Source organism: Pagrus pagrus (genome assembly GCF_965226575.1).
Source record: "Pagrus pagrus genome assembly, chromosome: 10".
Classification (NCBI taxonomy): domain Eukaryota; kingdom Metazoa; phylum Chordata; class Actinopteri; order Spariformes; family Sparidae; genus Pagrus; species Pagrus pagrus.
In genome coordinates this window covers 7,003,619-7,017,781 of record NC_140194.1, presented here as the reverse complement: position 1 = coordinate 7,017,781, position 14,163 = coordinate 7,003,619, and the positions used below count along the sequence as shown (strand labels likewise).

Sequence of the window (14,163 nt, the reverse complement as noted above, 5' to 3'; positions counted from 1 at the left end):
GCAGAATGAAGCTCAAATATACAGATATATAATATATAGAAAGTACATTTACAAAAGTGCTTTACTTAAGTATTTCCCATTTACCTCTACTCAACTACATTTCAGAGGCAGATATTGAGCTTTGCACTACATATTAGATATTTCAAAATATAATCAACAAATAAACTATTATGTAATATTATGGATTAGATAAAATGAACCCAAAGGATGAATTTCACAAGCTAACCAGCAGTATAGATCATAAAAAGACAAAAAGAAGCTCCACCTTTTCCAGCATGAATAAAGTAATGTACGTATTAATATATTACTAACAATAACAATTCAATAATATAAGTGTGTATAAGAGTGTTTCAACACTGTTGTGGTATTGTTGCTTCACCCAAAAATGAAAGTTCAGTCATTATCTACTCACCCTCACACCGATGGAAAGTCAGGTGAAGTTTTGTGGTCCACAAAACTTTTCTGGAGCTTCACAGCAGAACAGTGCTGCAAAGTTCACCCAAACAACTGAAGACGATGGGGACTTCCTTTAAAACATAAAATAAAGTAGGAAACCTTTTGTCTCCGACAGTTAAACCTTTGAAATAAAACCCATTTGCATGTTCAGATTCTGGAGTGAGGATGTATTTTGCATTTTAAAAGAATTTCTAAGTAGTTAATTGAACTTTTGTGCAAATGAAGATAATCAGACAAAATTATTTATCAGAGTATTTTTTTAAAATGTCCTTGAACACGTCTACAGGGGACCTTTAAGATGCTTTAACAAGCTGATTAGCTGAGGAAAGCAACAGTAGTTTTATATGTTAACTGTTGTTTAAACAGTAACTGTTGCACACAGATCCATGAAGTAAATAAAATATAACATGTATTATCAGTGAGGTATGAGACAAATAATGACAAATAATCCTCATTGGCGACTTTTCTGTAGAGCTGCAACCATTGATTAATCTGACAGTTATTTCTCGGTTAAGCATTCAGGCTATCAAATGTAAGATTAGTGAAAAATGTCTGGTAAAATGTCCCAGAGGTGAACGTTCAAACATCTGTTTTGTCCAAACAACAGTTTAAACTCAAGTAGAAAAACTGTACACTGAATCACAACAGAAAAGCCAATTCTCACATTGAGCTGACTTTTTGTTCTGAAATCTGACATCAACTATTCACAGACTCTGAAAATAGTTGCAGATAAATCGTCGCTCCATCGGGCAACAACATTCACACACAAAAAAACGACAGGAGAAACGAGTCTTTATTGCATAAGTCACCATGGTTTTACCACAGCAACTCTTTTATTAGCAAAATCATGGAGATTAGTCCACTAATGTGCCCGTCCAATGGAAACAGAGGGTTGGGGGTCTAGGGGGGATATGTAACTTGAAACCATCACAGATCATGATCAATAACGGTGCACCTGTACTCCACCTGTCCGTCTGTCTACGCACTGAACACAGATCTACATATGGTCCTACCGTCTGCTACAAGGCCGCCATTGGCATCCTCTTTTCAAAGCTTCTGTTTGCTTCATGATTCAATCAGGAATGTTACAGTTTGTAGCGGCGCACCAACAACGTGCACTCGTTAATTAGCGAGTAGCTTCTTTTTTTTTTTTTTTGGTCATTTAGAAAAATAAAACTTTGAAAGAGGATGACAAGTAGAGGAATAAAGTCCCTTTGTTTTTATATTGTGCACACATTCACGCGGACACGCACACACATACGATCACTCACACTGGCTTTTGATCGGAACAAAAGCTCCCCACTCGCAGCACACATGCAAACCACACATCTGAAAAGGTTTACACGCAGCTCTCACAGTATGTCAGAGTCAGAGTGAATTGGTCTACAGAGTGACTTGGTCTTGCTTGGTTTGTCCAAGGAGGCAAAAAAATAATGCGACTTTGAAATAATCCGAAAGAAATCGATAATATGGACGCGGGGTGGCGGTGGGGTAACATCTACAGAAAGCTAACATCTAACTCAACAAAAAGAAAAACACTGCAACTAAAGCATGCAAGGCACAAGCACCTACAAACAAGAGACAAAAAGTGTTCATTCATGGACAGAAAAAAAAAACAAAAAAAAATGAGAAAAAAAAATGTCAAGGCCCCCCTTTTTATATAAAAATTTAAAATAATGATAATAAGGTAAAACAAGCACATTTTAAAAACTGTGAAAAATCCCCGGCCATAGACAGTTGTACAAATACTTTACACAAAATGTTTTTTCTACACACCGTCTTTAAAACTTTTAGAGATGAACATAAGTTAATAAGAGGTTAAAAGTGACATTCTCGTTCCCTCCAGTCAGAGTCCCCTTGAATAAAGTCACTTGGAAAAGCCGGCCGACCGGGCTGCCTGAACACAAAGACACAAAACATGATTAGAGGAGGAAAAATTAAACAGATGACACCAGCTCGTCCTCCAAGCGGGCGGGCGTTACCTTTAGAAAAGGCCGCAGTCCTTCAGGTTGTTCTTGATGATGACGTCGGTGACGGCATCGAACACAAACTGCACGTTCTTGGTGTCGGTGGCACAGGTGAAGTGGGTGTAGATCTCCTTGGTGTCCTTTCTCTTGTTCAGGTCTTCAAACTGGCACTGAATGTAAGCTGCTGCCTCCTCGTAGGTGTTGGAGCCTGATGGAGACAAAGAACAATTACACAACTCAGTGACATGGAACAAAAAAGGGTCAAGTCGTTTCCTGATGCACAAATGTTACATATTATATATTTAACTGCCTGATTATTAATGGTGACAGTTGTGGGATAACTGATCGTTTGCTTTAATCTTACATTTCAAACACAAGTTTGTTCGCTGAAACAACAGGTCCGATTATTTTGGCCTCTCCACATCACAGCTTACCAAGAAAACTAATGTTGACAGTTTAAAATTGTACAAATTAGGTAATCTCCAGATGTTGAGGGCTTGTTTACCTCTTAATCAAAACAGACTGTGTGTCTGATCAGCATTGATTTTGTCGATGTTGACATATCTGTGAAATCTAAGTTTTACTAGAACCTGCTGACAAAGATGCATTGTTATACTCAAAAAGCCGCCCACACGGTTCAAGAGCAGAGCAGAGAATAAAGAAATATCTTTGTGTCATCTTTTGAGACTGCCGCGCCTTTGAGAGGCAACGAGGGGCCGACAGACTGAGCGCTTAAATAATGGAAAACTGAATGTGATCGAGATGTTCTGGACCTCTCGGTGTAAAGAAAAGAAGATAAAGAGTAGATATGTTAGTATTTTATAGAATTATTACAAAGATTATGCTGGCATGTTGGTGGAAAGATGATTTTAAACCACATGTTGCTTTGAACTTATTTAATGTCAGGCTCTCTGACAGTTAATAAACCCATTGACAGCTTTAAGACACATAATGTAGGATTTAAATGACCTTGTCTGATAATTCCTGAAACTTTTAAATTCCTTGAGTTAAGGCTGTATGACTGAAGATAAGATTTAAAGACTTCGAAACTGAAAATACACTCAGTGGAATTATTATGTAACACCAACGCGGAGTACAGTATTTGCATGTGTGTGTGTGTGTGTGTGTTTGTGTCTCGGTCTCACCTGCATATTCTGGGTAGCAGATTGTGAGTGGGCTCTTCTTGATCTTCTCCTCAAACAGGTCTTTCTTGTTGAGGAAGAGGATGATGGAGGTGTCTGTGAACCACTTGTTGTTGCAGATGGAGTCGAACAGCTTCATGCTCTCGTGCATTCGGTTCTGAATGAGAGGAGACGCACAATAATAACCGACCGGGGAATCTGTGCAGACTTGATTTAAAAAGTGCTAAAAAACCAGATCAGCTCTTACCATCTCCTCGTCCTCGGCCAGCACCAGGTCGTAGTCGCTCAGAGCCACGCAGAAGATGATGGCGGTGACTCCCTCAAAGCAGTGGATCCACTTCTTCCTCTCTGATCTCTGTCCGCCCACATCAAACATTCTGCAGAAAGATCACAGACACGCACCGTTAATATAATGCATAAACACATGTTCACACATCGATAGAGCTGCGACGACAGAATTATTCCCTGGGTGCATAAATGTTTATAAATGTTTGTGTAGCATGAAGGAGTTTCATAATCTTTCATTGTGTTATACAACCCTGTGTTGTATAATGACAAATAAATCACCTTACACCTTAAAATGACATCCCCATTGTTAGTCCCCCCTGCTAAAAACTCTGATCTGTCCATTGTTTGTCCAATCGTCAACGAGAAGAACACCAGACCAAATTTGAATCATGGAACAAATCTGAGCTGTGGGCGGTGATCCAGAGGTCAGCAGCCGGACTATTAGAGAACACCACTAGCCATCATGTAAATGCATTAAAATGACTGGACAAACTGTGGTGGCTGTGCTCACTTGAAGTGCAGGTCCTTGAAAGTGAAGTGCGTTTCCACAATGCCAGTAGTTTTGACTCTGGTCCTCAACACATCCTGCTGGGTGGGCACATAAGCACCGTGGGATATCCTGTCCAAATCATTCAGGTAGCTTTGGGAAGAGAGAAGTCAAAAGGTTAGAAACAAGACAGAGGTTTGCAGACGAAGAGTAACTCTGCAGTGTTCGGTTTCACATTAGTTCCTGTGCACTGAACTCACTATGCTGCAGAGTCGTTGAGCTGGTACTCCCGGGAGCGGCTGAAGCAGGCTTGAACTCCTCCGTCTTTCCAAAGCCGCTGGATGACCCCGGCGAGCTCACCGGTCATGAAGCCCTCCTCTGCTGAACCCGCCAGCACGAACAGCTGCCGCGCATCATCCTACAGAGACAACAGCCCTCCAATTAGAGTCATAATCCAAAATAACTTTTTATATAAATGTAGGTCTGTTTTGCTTGGAAAGTGTGTGTACTTTCCGGTTGAACAGTTCTCTGCAGATTAATTAAGTTTAAAGAACATTTAATGTCAAAATAAACAAAGTTTTAGGAGCATTGTTTTGCATATTTGTCGTATCATGGCAAAATTACATTAGATTGGGTCTAATAATGTATTAATCTTGATTGACTGTATTTGGATTTGCAGTAATTCTTCATAGTCACAGCAGAAGCACTCTGCCACAACATGCCTTTTTGAAAACAAATGAAAACATATTAGTTGTCTGTTCCAGTCCTTTTAGCCTCGACACTTTGCATAAAATTTGATTCTTAAAGCAACATGGTGTTTTGTGCAGGTCAGTGGCCAAAAATTGAAATGTGTGTAAGAGCATAACATCAAGAAAGAAAAGCTTTGGGTGTAAAATCGGTCACGATGACTAAGCCAGGCCAGTCACGCTGAAGCAATGACTAAGCCTCTTGTTATGCCAGGGAAAAAACACGGATTTACAAAATGAAACAACAGTTTGTTTGGAGAGAAGAAGAAATAAAATACGCAACAGACTGCGTTTTATTTATTTGCATCATGTTGTATTAATATACCACACTTAACTAATGTGCGCAAAGTCTGCAAAATATCATGAAAACAGAAAGGTTGCTGATTATTCATGCAAATCCTGTTGCTGAGAGGCAACTCTTCTCTTCATGAACAAGTACTTTAAACTGTATTAATCAGCTGCGCAGCGAAGTGACTGCAACAACTGAGGAACCTCTGGCCACTTCTCATGTCAGGAAGCCTCTGCTTTAATGTAGTGTTATGAATGTGATACTAAACCCTACCAGCTCCATGTGACCTGCTGCAGAGGAGGGAGTGAGAAGAGAAGTGCCCAATGGGGATGGATGACATATGACTAAGTAGCTGTTGCTCTTATTGCAACGAGCTGCGCATCTGCACAGAAATACAACCTGTAATATCTGAAGAGCGGCGCAGCAGCTTTGTTTTCGCTCACTCACCGCTCTGGGTGCATCAGCAAAGTCGATCTTCAGGCGTCCCATGGCTCTGATGATGGCGATAATGGACTGGATGGTGTTGCTGTAGACAACGGCCTTGTACTGCTTACATTCCTCCTCTGAGTAGCCTGCCTCGTGGATGATCCTGGCACACACAGAGAGAACATGAGCACGTGTCTCCAAGTAGCTTTATCTGGACAATATATACGATATGGATCGCTATCGTGAGTTGAGATGATATACAGTCTTAGATTTTGGCTATCGTTATAAAGTGATGTGTCATAAGTGTTTTGAAAGGCTGCATTGCACTATAGTGATGTAATTTCCTGAACTTGTTTTAACACTTGCATTCATCCACTGAGTCACTATATCCAAATTAACAATGATCATGTATCAAAAATCTCATTGTGGTAATATTTTATGAAAGTACCAATAATCCTCCCAACTATATTGTTGCAGTATCGATATTGAGGTAAAAAATATAGCGATATATATTGTGTAATACAACCTAAAAATATTATTTTAAAAAAGGCCATACTGCCCAGCCCTACGTTTGTTCATTATATAGATTATTGTGACTGGATAAGAATGAAAGTAGCGTGTCAAGACAAACCACACAGTTACTATATTTAGGTTCGTGGTTATTTTACAAGTCTTAAAAAAAAAGGGAAGTGAGAGACTGAATTTACTCCCAAACTGAGAAATGTTTTGCCTCCTCAATTTGAATTCAGTGACACCATACATGTTTGAACTACATAACAATAATAAATAATACTAAAGCTATTTTCAAGATAGATGATGTGTTTGTTTATTTACAATATTAGAAGGTTTCCAATCATGTCACAAACTGAGACAGTGGTTGTTTTTTTAAAGAAACTTGAGTCATGTTTAAACAATGTGTTTCTAAGTATATAATCTGTGCTCAGTCAGTATAAAGAGCAATGCTCTGGTTATAAAAGGACTAATCTGAAACTGCGTACATTTATGATGATGACATTTGAAACTACTACTACTACTGCCCTTTTTAAAGGGGAACTACACACTACTTTGTTTAGTAAAGTAAAAAAAAGACATGAATGAATGATGCACAAGGATTAAGTTGGCTATTTAAAAATGAAACATGTAGACTAGCCTGTTACCTGGAGAAAGAGAGGAAGATGAGAAACAAAGCTCTTCATCAGGATAAACTCTAGATTTGTAAAAGGGCTTTCACTGCACTGTTCATTTGAAATGTGTGATTTCAAGTATGTGTTTACTGTCAGATATTAGGGACCTATTTTGGGTATTTGTTGCTGCTATATGTATCACAAGAAGATAATGTATTTTTTGTAAATTTATGGTGATGCCAAATATTACCTGGCGTTATTGTAATTTGTTGTGTGTTTAAACCAAAGTGTAAAATGACTGACAAATGCCCATACAGCGCCCTCATGCTTCCCAGAAAGGAACTAGTAAACAGCATAATACTCTACTTTCTATCCAACGTGATACTCAACTTTTGGAAGTGGCAGAAAAATTACAGTTTATGAACATAAGACTTGTTGAGGCAAGAAGATGATGAACATAATTAGGTGTCTGAGATCTCAATTTCCTGCTCGCTGTGGAATAAAACTCTAGGCGTCCATTATGAAGGGAACAGTGAATGAGTAAACAAATGAATGATTTCCCACACAGTGCAGTTGTGTGTCACCTGTCGATTACTAATAATCAGAGCCGTGTCAGTTGATCCGGCGGTGCACATAAAGTTAAGTGCGTCATTTGCTCTTTTGTTAAGTCTGGCGTCAGTCAAAGGGACTAAAACTACGCTGTGTGCTGTCGATGATTCTCTGAACAAACAATACTTGAAGTGTCACAGCTGTGATTAGTGTGTTGCAAACCATCCGCACTTACTTCATCTGTTTGACAATCGTACTCTTCCCGGACTCTCCAGCACCTGAAAGAGAGAAAAAGTAGATAGTTACATGATGTTTATTATTTTAAGTATGAGAGGATAAGTAGGTACAGAGTTTAAATATCCTCATAAAGTCTTCACAGGTTTAATTGCTTACTGGTGTGATATAATCCATCACAAGCATCCGCAGCCTTCTATTTGGGTTTGCTCTGACATGAAGCTCTGCGCTAAAATTATGTTTTTATTTTGTCAATTGTTTCTCTGAAGTGCTTCTGATTCGATGACCCGTCACTTCGATAGACCTGAGAGGGTCAAAATAATCAAACAAAAAGGGCCACTTCACCACACATTAGAGCTGCAACAATCAACAACAATCAATTAATATAAAATGAGTGGCCATTTCTCTGTTTCAGCTTCTTAAATGTGGTTATTTCCTGGTTTCTTTAATCATCTGAGAGTAAATGAATATCTTTGGATTGTGATGACAACAAAACATTTGAGAACGTCATCTTGGGCTCTCGGGAACACTGATCGACTTATTATGATGCATCATTAATTGACAGATTAATCGACAATGAAATGCATCATTATTTTCAGCCCTACCACACATCCTTGTCTTTTTTTTTTAATTTTCTCTATACAACAATTGAAGTTTGTTTGGACTACAGTTCTTTCAAGCTACACTGGCTGCGTTTTCACAGGGGGTTGCAATGATTGTGCAGTTGCCTGGGGCTGCAAAATTGGTTAAAATTCTCTTTTAACTCCAAACTACGCACTCCTAAGAATTAAAAAACAGAGCAATCAATACACTTTGAAGGCCTGAAGTCAACACACATGCATAAGCTCCTAAATTAATGGGTTATGATGGCATCTTAAATCTCCCATCCCAAACAAAACTAATCATTAACAGACGCACTTCTTATACACAAAATGTGTTAATGTTAACCTGCAGAAAATTATTCAGAAGCTACACGGTCACAGAATGCAGTGAGGAAGTGTCTAAGGCCTAGTTTAGCCAGGTCACAGTGCAATTGGATTAATCAACTGGATCCTCTTGGCAATGAGATTATAAACAGCTTAAACATGCCTGGGTTAGACGCTCATGCTGCATCAGACTTGGCTGGTTGTCGGACTCATACGGACAATTTGATTCTTAAAAAAAACGGTCAAAATGAAGGAAGATAAGAAAGATATTGGTGTGCATCTGTAGCTGAAGAAGTGTTTGGTCGCTCATTCAATTCTCCAGCCTCCTCTGAGATGCAGGCATGTTTTCAGCTGAGCACACAACATTTTAATTACCTTACCTCTGCAGGGACTCGCAGATCCCCAGTGAGGAGAACTGTTCACCAATTCAGCGTCCCTTATGATAAACAGCTACGCACCAAAGACACAGAGCTAATATTACTGCAAACATCACAACACGCTTAAATTTAATTTCCAAACACACTCACTGAGCTCCTGGAATTGAGGCTGAATGGATGACAATTATGGCAAAAATGTGGAAAGAGTAAAATGGTTCAAATTTGTCACAGAGCTAGGATGTTTGCTAGGACTACACCAACTTGGCCGGGGAACTCACATTACCCTCAGGCCGCAGATATTTCCCCAACAAACAATAAACAACGTGCCTACAGCTCCTTTGTTTGTTTTTTTGATTGTACGAGCTGCTATCATAACCTAATTTCCCTCTGGGATTAGTAAAGTTATCTATCTATCTATCTATCTATCTATCTATCTATCTATCTTTTCAGCTACTGTATATGAAAATACCCCTACACAATAAGAAAGATCAATCTTTACGATTTGCATTTTTGAGAGCAAGAACAGGCTACATCTGAGGCAGTACTCCCACTCAAAACACTCGTCTCAAGAGCATGTCATTTGCAGATTACTGCATTAATGCAAACACCCCCGGTGGGATGCCTGACGGAGCGGCAAACTGCAATAAGCGCGTAAAGTAAGGCTGCATGTCTCTGTCTTGTTCAGAGGCACACACGGTAAAAAAAGACGTCCACTGTCATAAAATGTGGAAGTGAAATACATCCATGTTTTCAAACACATATGGTAATTGAGCCCCATCAGGCAACAAATCCACAGACCAAGCACCGACATCTCATGCAGGTGCTTGTTGGAATCGTGACAGGAAAAAAACAGGCCATGAAAATTCAAATCAGGCCCATCTCGAATAACGCACAAACACACAAGGACCGACTGCTGCAGCTGAGCAATGTGCAGCGTCTGTGATTGTGGCGAAGTCACATGCCCCCCGACAACAGACCTGCCTTAAAAGACGCAGATTTCTGTTGCATTTTTTTTGACAGAGCTCGTAAGACTGCACGGTGCTGGCAAAAATCCAGTTAGCATGATCTAGCAGTCTCTGATGTGTGTCTACAGTTGTCACAGATGCTTTTTGCAGTCAGGCAGGCTGATAAGTTGCTATGCAACCTCAAGCCCGTCTTTTCCTGACCGAGACAGCCAGCAGTGGCCATTAGCTCCCAGTTATAGCGAGGACTGAGAGGAGGTGTGGCAGGTTTCCTTGACACGATGAAACAATTCCAGATAAAACTGAGATGTAATACGGTAACAGGGATGTGAATACGGATGTTATCTGAGAGATTAGTCATTGTCACATGTTGTCTTTTAACCATTTTAAAGGCTGTTACAGTTCAGTGATACGACTCTGTCATTTGCTTGTCTAGATAATGTAAAGTGAAGGGTGAGAATGAAGCCTCTGCCTGCCAGGCCACCATATTCAAATATATTATATGAATGGTTTTCCCTCAGACATCCTATCAGATTACCACCTTTTGGATAAAACAGAGCATGAAATCAACTTTAGTCTTGAATAAGATATCATCACATCATGAATAAGATGTAACGAGTGTGAAGCTCCCTTTATTTTCAAGCCTCCCCTCCAGAGTCAACAGAAACATTCAGTTGAGCAGCGAAGCTAACATCACCTACAATCCCACCATTTAATTCATTTATATTCCCACAGCCGCCTACTTTTAAGTCGTATGGCATTTAAATGGCATCTGTTCAAACATTAGCTCGTTTCGTAGCTAATTACAGACTCAGCCGGCCTGAAGTGACTTACGTTAGTGTTTATTTTCTGTATGAATGGCTGAGGAAAAGAAAGCTAGCTAGCTTCTGTGATTCAACTTATAATAATAAAAGCAATCCGTAACAAACACGACATGAGAGCAGCCCCTTCGGACAGTCAGACCTGTTGAAAGATTACATCTCGGATACTGTTTAAGGTTAAGCTGTCTGTGAGCTAACTAATCCGAGCTAGCGCCGCTGCGCTAACCTCACGCTAGCTAAGCAGCTAATTTGCTGAGCTAAATTAGCTTACAGACTTAGCGCTGGGCGATAACGGCTCGCAAAACTTATTCACACGGCGATCCGATAACATCTTAATTAAATCACACGGCGGCTTTTAATTAGCCGAGGAGCAAAGCAACTCCAGCACCTCCAACTTTCTAGCTAACTGCACCACCGCCGTGTCATTCATACAAAAAGCCCAGAAACGCCTCAAACTCGACCACTTGTTTGTAGCATCAAAGTCGACCCCCTCAAGTTGTTCAGCGTCAACGCAGCTCGATGAAACTCGGATTTTAGCGCATATGTAACAACGTGTAATGGTTGGGAACAAGTTTGGAGCAAACAGTGAGGCGGTAGAAAACGGAGCCTCTCCAGCAAATAGACCGAGACCCCGTCCCTCCGTCCGTCCATCCATCTTTCTCTCACCGAGCAGAAGCAGCTTGACCTCCCGGGCAGCCTTTTCTCCGTCGTCCCGCAGATTCCTGTCGATCATCTTGCTCCGCTCCTGCGCCGCCTTGTCGTCCGTGCTCAGCGTACATCCCATCTTCTTCTAAAACCTGTCCTCCGAATAAATAAAATGTAAAAAATAAAAAATCGCAGACTACAACACAACTTTTAACTAGGCGTGCGACGACATGCAAGGGCTACCGAGTTAGCATCCAGTGAGGAGGAGGAGGAGGAGGAGGTGGTGGTGAGTGTCCAACACCCGAGATTCAAACACGCCCTTGCCTCGCACTCGAGCCCCCGAACTAACGGCCAAGACGTCGCGAATAAAATAGTTAGTTAACCACAAGGCGCGGCTTTAGCGGCAGCTGGCTCTCCTGCTTGCGTCGCGACGAGTCAAACAAGTCGAGCACAGCCCGTCTCGGTCACAGGAGGAGGAAGGGAGTCGACAGCAGCATCTGCGTCGGAGCCTCGAAATGCTCGCTTCCTGTTCTTTCGCACACGCGTCAACTGCGCATGCGCGGGCAGAGCAACAAGCTTCTTTCAAAAAGCACTGTTGAAAGCTCCTTGACTTTTAAAGAGCTGCTGCTGACATCACTGGGGAAAAACACAGGGGTGCATGGAAAGTTAGGCAAAAATGTGTTTGAACAGGGAGTGAAACATCTGAGATATGATGTCAAGATTGGGAAATAGTGTTTTTTTTTAGACTTATTCAGTCTTTTGTCGATACGATAACCGATAATTACCTGACTGTCGTGGCCGATACCGATAAAATAAATGATAACAGACACTAACATTTTTATATTTTAAAAAATAAATTGCTAACCTGTAGTATATGTACGCCTGAGTGTAAGAAAGGCTAAGACGTAGTGAGCACAGCAATTTGGCGTTATGAGCGCGACATCATCGTGTTTGTTGTTCTTCCTCTCTGTGTTTATTGGCTGCTCACAAACAACTTTAAAGGTGCATACCACCACCTACTGTGTGTAGATGCTGCACTTGTTCAGACAACAAAAGCAATTTGGCTTTGTGTTATCGGCTAGATTCATCGGCTATAATTTCTTTACCTGTCGATAACCAATAATGTAAATTTTCCACTATAGGGCCGTTAATTTATCTGTCCGATAAATAAGGTGCATCCCTGGTCTTTTGGTTTAGGAGCTACTTCATAGTTTAGTATCATTCACTTAAAATTTCAATCTCGTAAGTCAGATTTATATATTTGACAAAGCCCATATAGAAAGTCGAAATCTTGAGTAAGTATCTCGCTTAATCAACTTAAATTTTGATTTAGTCGAAATTATGAATCAATCAATCATCTAAGTATCTTTGTAAGTATCTTTAAACAAGTGGCTTTAAGCCTTAAAGTTATGAGACATCATTAATTTTTGTGATTATTTTTGACGTACCATGAGCGGGCCTATTGTTACCCTGCCTAAATGTTCTCTTTTCTGGTGGGAATATTCAGATTTCAGGTGTTTACTTAGCATCATCAGGTGTTTACAAATGACAGTGGCATATTGTAAAAGCATATCTGCAGCGCAGACTATCAGACGACAACTCAGGCAAATCAGCTGCAATAAGACTGCGCCGCATGTTTGTTTGTCTGAGTGTGCAACACATGACTGGGAGTGTGTGAGATCAGTATAAAGCATACCTCACCTGTGTTGTCAGGGCAGATTTGCATTGCAAGCCTCTGTCATGGGGTGCTGATGCTCAGTAATATGTTTGCATGTGGAGCTCATATAGACACAACGCTGCTTAAACAAAGACACTTAAAGTGTTGAGAGGTTCGGCTTATTTGAAAACCCGTCGTCTTCAAACAGAATAAGTTGCTGTATGTTTTTGGTGAAAGAGTGCCGACTTTGATTTTTCTTTCTTTGTCAATGTTTGCAAGATTTAGTGAACATAGATTTGTTTGAATAAGGAATTTACAAGTTAAAGCTCAAGTTGAAAAGTTCAAAAAGTTTCGCTTTGAAAATATACAGTTGAAATTGAATGCTTCCTTAGGACCAGATTATAGAAACAACACAGACATTAAAGGCAGAACCATTAAAACATCTTAAGTGGCTGCATCCTGATACTTTAATATGGAAAATGGAAAAGAAAACAACATGGATAATAAGAAAAAGACGAGTGAGAACACCCATATTAAAGGGGCACAATGTAGTTTATTATTTACAATAATAGACAATAATAATACAAACTCAGAAATATTGATTTTTTTTCCAAAACTGAATAAACAAGCTGTTCTCAGAGGAAAATAAGGTCCCCAGAACACTGTCTGAAGCTAGAAAAGTGGCAGGGTCCGCCACATATAAACAAAGTAAAGTAAGTAAGTTGGGCTTAAAAATAGTTATTTAACCCCTTTATTGTGCTACAGTGACAATAATGGCTGACAAAAAAAGAGCGTAAATAATGTCTTGGGGTCTTGGATTATGCTGGATGAGCTAAATTGAGACATTTAATGTCTTTTTAAAAAGTCCCCATCTACTTCAGTTGTTTAGACGAATGCTGCAAAGTTGTTTTTTGCTGCGAAGCTCCATAAAATGTTTTGTGGGGTACAACTCCACCTGACTCTCCATCAGCATGAGGTAATGACTGACTTCTCATTTTTTGGGTGAACTTACCCTTTAGGCGTCCCTGTCAGGTGATGGAAGGACACGCTGAGGCTGACAAACGTGG

At 40.2% G+C, this 14,163-nt stretch overlaps 1 protein-coding gene across 2 annotated transcripts; it reads right to left on the bottom strand.

Annotated features, from left to right (window-relative positions):
* Positions 1 to 1,248: 1,248 nt before the first annotated feature.
* LOC311264290 (guanine nucleotide-binding protein G(i) subunit alpha-1) lies at positions 1,249 to 11,987 on the bottom strand. 2 transcript variants are annotated; one of them, XM_084365037.1, is made up of 10 exons: positions 11,683 to 11,987; positions 11,461 to 11,591; positions 7,710 to 7,752; positions 5,823 to 5,964; positions 4,601 to 4,758; positions 4,365 to 4,493; positions 3,813 to 3,942; positions 3,569 to 3,722; positions 2,439 to 2,631; positions 1,249 to 2,353 (listed from the first exon to the last, which is right to left on the bottom strand). In XM_084365037.1, exons 2-9 carry the CDS (start codon positions 11,576 to 11,578, stop codon positions 2,441 to 2,443), a joined length of 1,065 nt encoding a protein of 354 aa, XP_084221163.1. In that variant the 5' UTR covers positions 11,579 to 11,591; positions 11,683 to 11,987; the 3' UTR covers positions 1,249 to 2,353; positions 2,439 to 2,440. The 2 variants fall into 2 exon arrangements, with proteins under 2 accessions (XP_084221163.1, XP_084221162.1); XM_084365036.1 differs by having other exon boundaries at positions 11,461 to 11,987.
* Positions 11,988 to 14,163: the final 2,176 nt, after the last annotated feature.

Bases quoted from the DNA above. Each gene is read 5' to 3' on its own strand.
- LOC311264290 (XM_084365036.1), bottom strand. From the start codon at position 11,578: ATGGGATGTACGCTGAGCACGGACGACAAGGCGGCGCAGGAGCGGAGC. The intron at 5,965-7,709 runs GTAAGTGCGGAT...TGTGTGTGCCAG, and splicing joins ACGATTGTCAAACAGATGAA to GATCATCCACGAGGCAGGCT. The intron at 4,759-5,822 runs GTGAGTGAGCGA...TTGTCTCTGTAG, and splicing joins TTGCTGATGCACCCAGAGCG to GATGATGCGCGGCAGCTGTT.